The 7,370-nt window shown below is 41.6% G+C and overlaps 1 protein-coding gene across 1 annotated transcript in view; it reads left to right on the forward strand.

The window, feature by feature from the left end:
* The first annotated feature begins 200 nt into the window (after nucleotides 1-200).
* The window catches only part of MUC22 (mucin 22), an 18,303-nt gene continuing 11,133 nt past the window's right edge, over nucleotides 201-7,370 (forward strand). The window contains exon 1 of the mRNA XM_011999111.1: nucleotides 201-270. Within this exon, the coding sequence (XP_011854501.1) occupies nucleotides 201-270 (70 nt within the window). The remainder of the gene's footprint in view (nucleotides 271-7,370) is intronic.

Here is a 7,370-nt window from a genome sequence, read left to right on the forward strand (position 1 = left end):
AGCAATCTGGGGGCTCCCTGCAACCATCCCACCTGCCTACAAGGCTTACCCTGGCAGTGGCTGGCCTTTGGGTCTTTTTGTGCAACTTTATTTTCTATCAAGGCCCAGGGGGTTTGCCCCTTGTCTCTCTGCCTCTTTGACCTATTCTTCCTTTGGAACCCAGGCATCTAAATGACAATTTCTATGTGCATCATTTAGAGATGAGAAGAGGAAACATTTCTCCAGCCTTCTGGTTCCTGTGGCTGCTTCTCTTTGGACTTCTGGGACCCAGTAAGTTACTTAGCAGTTAAGGAAGGAGAGGGGCATGGAGGCCACATACAGCCTGAAGGAGAAGGGGGATCCCCTGTCTAGGCATGACTCTTCTTCCAGAAACGATGATGATTCTTTTTTTTTTTTTTTTGCCCATTTCTGCAAAAGCCAGTACTGATCCCAATTCCATTGACCATGACTCTGATGCTATCTGAGAAGCAAATCTGTATTAGTCTCCCCGAGCTGTGACTGTGAGCACAAGTTGTGGGACGGTGAGGGGCGGTGCTGGGGAAATGAGGTGAGGGTGAGACTTTTACTTTCCTTTGTATCTTGGATAAAAGTTTTGTTTTTAACTGGAAAATTCTAGTTCCAATGGCATTCTTAATTCCAAATTAAAACCAGGATCTCAGTCTAAAGTCAAGTAAAAATCCTTCAATCCTTCTTTGTTTGTTTTCCATAGGTTATCGGGGTACAGGTGATATTTGCTTACATGAGTAAGTTCTTTAGTAGTGATTTGTGAGATTTTGGTTCACCCATCACTGAGCAGTATACATTGCACCCACCCTATTGGTAGTGTTTCATCTCTCGTCCCTCCCCTGTCCTTCCTCCCTAGTGCCCAAAGTCCATTGTATCATTCTTACGCCTTTGAGTCCTCATAGCTTAGCTCCCACATATCAGTGAGAACATACGATGTTTGGTTTTCCTTTCCTGAGTTACTTCACTTAGAATAATAGTCTCCAATGTCATCCAGGTCGCTGCAAATGCCGTTAATTCATTCCTTTTTATGGCTGAGTAGTATTCCTTCATATATATATGCCAGTTTCTTTATCCACCTGTTGATTGATGGGCATTTGGGTTCCATGACTTTGCAATTGTGAATTGTGCTGCTATAAACATGTGTGTGCAAGTATCTTTTTCGTATAATGACTTTTTTTCCTCTGGGTAGATACCCAGTAGTGGGATTGCTGGATCAAATGGTAGCTCTACTTTTAGTTCTTTAAGAAATCTCCACACTGTTTTCCATAGTGACTGTACTAGTTTACATTCCCACTAGCAGTGTAGAAGTGTTCCCTGATCACCGCATCTACGCCAACATCTACTTTTTTTTTTTTTTTTTTTGCTTCAATCCTTCTTTGGATGCTGCCTGAGTCCAAATCCATGTCTAATCCCCTGAGAATTTCCTTAATAGGAACAAATTGGAGGTCAGCCACTGAGGGGTTGGCTCTGGCATTGGATCAGAGGTGACTGTGAAAGGAAATAGCCCAGGAGAGAAGTGAACGGGGCTCCGTCCTGGGCTCCGTGTGATTCCAACGGACTGTCTGAGAAAGTTCCGTTCACTCCTGTCTTTGATTTCTTACATCAAAGTATCTTCCCTAATTATAAGACACCAGGTTAATCAGCTTATCCATTCCATTGCCTTTACTGTAGGATAGCACTTCAAGAAGTGGGAGGTGTGGTTGAAAGAGAAGGTCTAGGTTGGATGATGTGGAGGATTTGGGGTGCTTCCCCCTTCTTCCTCAGTATGCGTCTGTTTCCTGCACCCTACTGTGGATTCGCTCCCTCACACACTTCAGCACTTCTTTTTCTTCCCTTTCCTGTTGCCTTCATCCTGAATGCTTCAGCTGTTCTCTACCTACCCATGCCTTCCAGATCCACCCGTCGCCTGTCCTAATCCCGAACTCCAGTCCTATCTGTCTGATTTTAAGCAAGAGTCCCCTTACCTCAGAAGAAACTGTCATTCATGTAGTCATTCAACAGACATGTATAGAGCTCCTCCTCTGGGCCAGGCACTGCTGCGTGCTAGGCCACGGTGAGGAATGGAGTGGGAAATGCCATGGTCTTGGCCCCCGTGGAACTCTTGGTCTACTGTAAAACATAGACTTAAATAATATTCCCTTACAAAAGGGAACAAGCATGCAAGTGCTGACAGGCACCTCCTCTTTTCCCACCACTAGGTCTATAAAGTGACCCACTGTCTCTCCTGTAGCCCCATTACATTGGATTAGCAAGGACCAACTCCTCCATTTGAACGCTGGGTGCCTTCTCATCCTCCTGCCGTCTCAGGGGCTTTGCTCAGTGCATTTCTCCTTTCCCTCCTGTCTTTTTCTTGAGTCCTTTTCATCAGCATCCAAACAAGCTCAGTTCTGTATGCACAAGTATCATCCAAGGAGATGATTAAAAACTTGAGTTTCCAGGTCCTGACACCCCACCAAGCAAGATCTTGATTCAGTAGGCTTGGTGGGATGGCGTGGGTTCCTCAGACAGTGTGACCCCAGAAGTCCCTGGACCAAACACTGTTTGAATGATGTCCATCTTAACGTCCCCGCTTCACTCCTCAGCCACCGCCTCTCCCTCCGCTCTCCTTCCTCGCTCCCATTCTTTTTTTTTTCTTTGGAGATAGAATCTCGCTCTGTCACCCAGGCTAGAGTGCAGTGGCACAATCTTGGCTCACTGCAACCTCCTTCTCCTGGGTTCAAGCGATTCTCCTGCTTCAGCCTCCCGAGTAGCTGGGACTACAGGCGCACACTGCCACACCCAGCTAATTTTTTGTACTTTAATAGAGATGGGGTTTCACTGTGTTGTCCAGGCTGGTCTTGAACTCCTGAGCTCAGGCAGTCTACCTGCCTCATCCTTCCAAAGTGCTGGGATTACAGGTGTGAGCCACCATGCCCAGCCCCTCACCCCATTCTTGAAGGCCTTCCCCACATTTGCTATGTCACTTCTCACTTCCCATTCACTTGTTGATTTTATTTTATTATATTAGGTAGTGCATGTAAGTAGTTCCGAAAAAGAAAAACTTGTAGTCCTACAAGTCTTCTCATAAAACTTCAGCCCCTGACTCCCTTTCCCCAACTGCTTCTTACTCTGAGTCCTACTTCCCAGGGTTCCTGTTGGCATTTACCTTCATACTGCATTTATCTATTTATTTAGAGACAGGGTCTCGCTCTGTCACCCAGGCTGGAGTGCAGTGACACCATCATAGCTCACTGCAGCCTGGTACTCCTGGGCTTAAGGAATCCTCTCACCTCAGCTTTTCAAAGCACTGGGATTGCAGGCCTGAGCCATTACACCCAGTCATAAATTCTCTTACTACCATTACTTCTTTGTTGGTTGAGGTTTTTTTTTTTCCCTGCTTCGGGAATGATTTATTGTCTTCCTTCTAATGAAAAGGAAGATTTAGGTTAGACTACTCCCTCTGAACACTTATGTCTCACGTTCCAGCTCACAATTCTCCCCAAATGATTGTACCAAATTTTTGGTGTTAAATTTGCATTTAGCATTTACATTATGATAACTATAAATGTTACCTCTAGTAACATTTATAACTGGGTCATATAATTGCATTGTGATGACATTATAATAACTATAAATGTTACCTCTAGTAACATTTATAACTGGATCATATAATTGCATTGTGATGACCATCCGTTCTTGTAATTTTTGTTTTTCTAGATATTAACAATAGCCTCATTTTTAAAATTTCCATAGTTTTCTTCATATATACCATTAATTTATCCTGAAACCTCTACCAGAATTATCCCTGCCTTTTCAATACACATGAGGCAATCTATCAGTTTCACTTTTTTCCCTTGAGCAATCCCATTTGGAAGCCTCTGTCCAACCAGTATTGGTTGCTTGCTAGGTCTCTTGTCCTTCCTGCAATTTGTATTCAGCAATGTTCTGGAAATTCCCTTTTTTCCCTTGTAAATTCCTATCTTTTTTCTGGATTTATTTTTCCATCTCAGGGCAGCACTTTCTCTAGAAGCTTCTTGAGAGAGAGTTTATGGTGGAAAATTATTTTAAAACCTTATGCAATGTTAGGGTAATGCTAAGCTGCTGTAACAAGGAGATCCCGAAAGTGACTTTGAAAAATAAACAAGTTTATTTTTCTCCCTTGTACCAGTCCTAAGATAAGTATTATAGGATGGTTGGAGCTCTGCTCCATGTAGTCATTCAGGGATCCTGGGTGACTATGACTGTTCCATCTTCAACATATGGTTTCCAGTGTCATCATCATTTCAGCCCAAGGAGAGGGCAGAAGAACAGTATTTTGTGTTATTTTATGATACAGTCAGTCAAGGTGCAGCCACAAGAGGAGAGGCTCACAGGCCCTAGAGACAGGAGGCATGGCACTGCCATGCTGGACCACCTGAGAAAGACACCAAGGTAGTCAGGAGGCAGAAGACAGGAGTGAAGGAAAGGTTTATTTAGGTCTTTCCTTTTATTGGAGTTTCTGTGGGAAAGGCAAGGAAAGGCAGGCGAACAGTTTAGGATTGGCTGGTTTGAATAATTCCTGTTTTCTTTGAGCTATATAGCTGATTACTACCTAGTTGCCTGGTACTTGGCTTTGGAATGACTAAGGCAGATAAATATTGTTTCCTGGAGTATATAGGCCAGATAGAGGAGCTATGGCTCTGGAACGGTTAGTTTGCATATCAGCTCATGCTCCTGGCTGGGCCCTTTGCTGCTTCTAAGAATTGGCTAGCCTGGAAGGTGCTATCTCTCCCTAGCTAGAAAAGTTTGTTAAGATGTGAAAACATGATAATATACAGAAAATAAAAATATATATACAAGCAGAAATCAAGGAATAGGTATTTACTCTTAAAGAAATGAAATGGAAATTAATATGTATTCCTTCCCTTTAGGGGCCTCTGACTAGGGCTTAGACATGTAGCCCTACCTAGCTACAAGAAAGGTTGAGAAATGTAACTTAGCCATGTGCCCAGGAAGAAGAGAAAAATGGCCCTAGTTGTCCATAGACCTTATATGTCTGAAAATGTCTTATTCCACCCTCATATTTGACTCATAGTTTAACTGGTTATAGAATTCTAGGATGGATACGATTTTTCCTCAGGATTTTGAAGGCATTGATCCACTGTTTCTAGATTCTAGATTGTGAAGACTGGTATCATTTAGTTTACTGACCTCTTGTAAGAGACTATTTTTTTTTTCTTCTGGATGATTTCAGATTTTTAAAACTACTGTTCTAAAATCTCATGATATGGTGCCATAGTATGGATTCTTCTTTCATTATGTTAGGAACTTGTACAGTACAAAGTTATATCAGTCAGTTCTGGAAAATTTTTCTTGCTTTTTTTTTCTTTGATAATTGCCTCTCATCCATTTCCTCTGTTCTGTCTTTCTAAAAATCTTATGATTTGGATGTTTGACCTCCCGGACTGACACTAATTTTCTTGTATTTCTTCTTCTGTCTTCCAATTCTGTCATTTTATTTTTCTTTTGGGGAGATTTCCTCAGTTTCTAAAGTCTTCAAATCCTTCTAGTGAATTTTGAGGGTTTTTTTTAAATTTCAAAGAGATCTTTTTTTGTTTACAATCATTTAAAATGGCATCTTTTGTTTGTTGTTGTTGTTTGTTTGTTTTCACTCCTTCTCATGAAGGTGCATCCAGTAAGGTAGAAAGAAAACTCTAAAAAGTGAATCAAGGAAGTCAAGAGAATAGAGAGGCTCTAGAAAAATGTGGTAGTTAGCTGAATATCATTTCGATTACTGACCTTGTGGTGCTATACTTTCTCTTATATTGCTGAGGACATTTGAAGTTGGTTTTGCTATTTGCACTGTCTCAGTTCTCTCTGACTTTGCTTCATAGGGATATTTGTTTTGGTCTCTATATTTCAAGCTAGAGATTTTCCTCAGATATCTGGTAATCCCAGAATGTCCTTTGCATTTGAAAATGAGGCAACAATATGATGCCTGGAAGCTTTGTGTGCAGGGGTAGGGCCTGTCAGCTGGTGAACTTAGCTTTAGGGTAACTTAGCAGAGACGTGGCAGTTTTGATTGGGAAGATCCTTGAAATTTCAGTATCTAGTGTTGTCTAATTTCTTTCCACAAGAAGAATTCTCCAGATCCTGTCTAGAGCATACTAGCATAGCTGCTGAAGTGCTGGAAGCTGAGTAAGGGAAGAGGTAATGAGGGTTTTATAGTTCAGGGTGTAAGCATTTCCTTAATCGCACAGTTTCAGTAAAACTTCTCACTTCTGCCCTCAGCAGTGCCTGAGATCACTGGTCTAGAATTTCTTTGGTTTCAATATCTCCAGAGATAAAATCCTAAGCTGTTAAAAGGGAGAGAGGTGTAGTCATCCAACTCCTTGAGTGGAAGGAGGGATCTGGAGCTGAGAGACAGTCCCTAGCTACACTGTATTTCAACCATCTTTCCTGTATTTAGTCACATGCCACACCCAAATCTTCAGAGGAACCTCGCTGCAACTCCTGAATCTTTCCAGGATTCCACAGAATTAATAATTTATCAGTGGTTGACTTACTCTCACCCCCAGTGGAGGCCTGTATATTGAAGCTTTCTCTTTAGAGAGTTACCACTCATCCTTCTGCTATTATCTTTAAAAAAAAAAATTTATCTCCTCTGCTGTTGTCATCTCTCCATCCTTTGTCCTTGTGGAGGTATGTCTTTTGTTATTTCTCTACTTTTTATTCTTCTGTGAAATCTGTAAGCCTCCATATATACTTATTTATACTTTTATTCATTCCAATTGGAGGCTATCCCATCATGAAAATCTGTTTTCAACAAACTAAACACTCACTTCCATATTGTCTCTGAATCCAGTGGATGTGGTCCAGGCCGTATCTTACTTGATCTCTCTGCAAAAATCAATTCAGCTAACTACCATATTTTTCTAGAGCCTCTCTATTCTCTTGACTTCCTTGATTCACTTTTTAGAGTTTTCCTTCTATCTTACTGGATGCTCCTTCTCAGTCTCATTCATTTGCCTCTCCTCCTCTATCTGAATGACGCAGCAGCCAGAGCTTGGTCTAGCGCCCTCTTCTCCAACTATACCCTCCCAGACAAATGATCTCAGTCAACCTCAAGGCTTTAAATACCATGCATATTTAAATAACTTCCAGTTTTATATCTTTTGTTTTGATTTCTCCTCTGAGAACTAAGTGCAGGTTTCTAACTGCCAACAAACAGTCTCCTGGATATCTAATGGGCACAAAAAGTTCAAAATCTCTAATATTTCCAACCTCCACTTCATCCCTATTCGTTCAGATAAATAAAACAAATTTCCAACTCTCTGTGTAAGCCCCAAAGCCAGAAGTTGTTCTTGACTTCCTTTCCTGTCATCCACCACATGCAGCCTTTCTTT

This window comes from Mandrillus leucophaeus, unplaced genomic scaffold, assembly GCF_000951045.1.
Source record: "Mandrillus leucophaeus isolate KB7577 unplaced genomic scaffold, Mleu.le_1.0 Scaffold581, whole genome shotgun sequence".
Classification (NCBI taxonomy): domain Eukaryota; kingdom Metazoa; phylum Chordata; class Mammalia; order Primates; family Cercopithecidae; genus Mandrillus; species Mandrillus leucophaeus.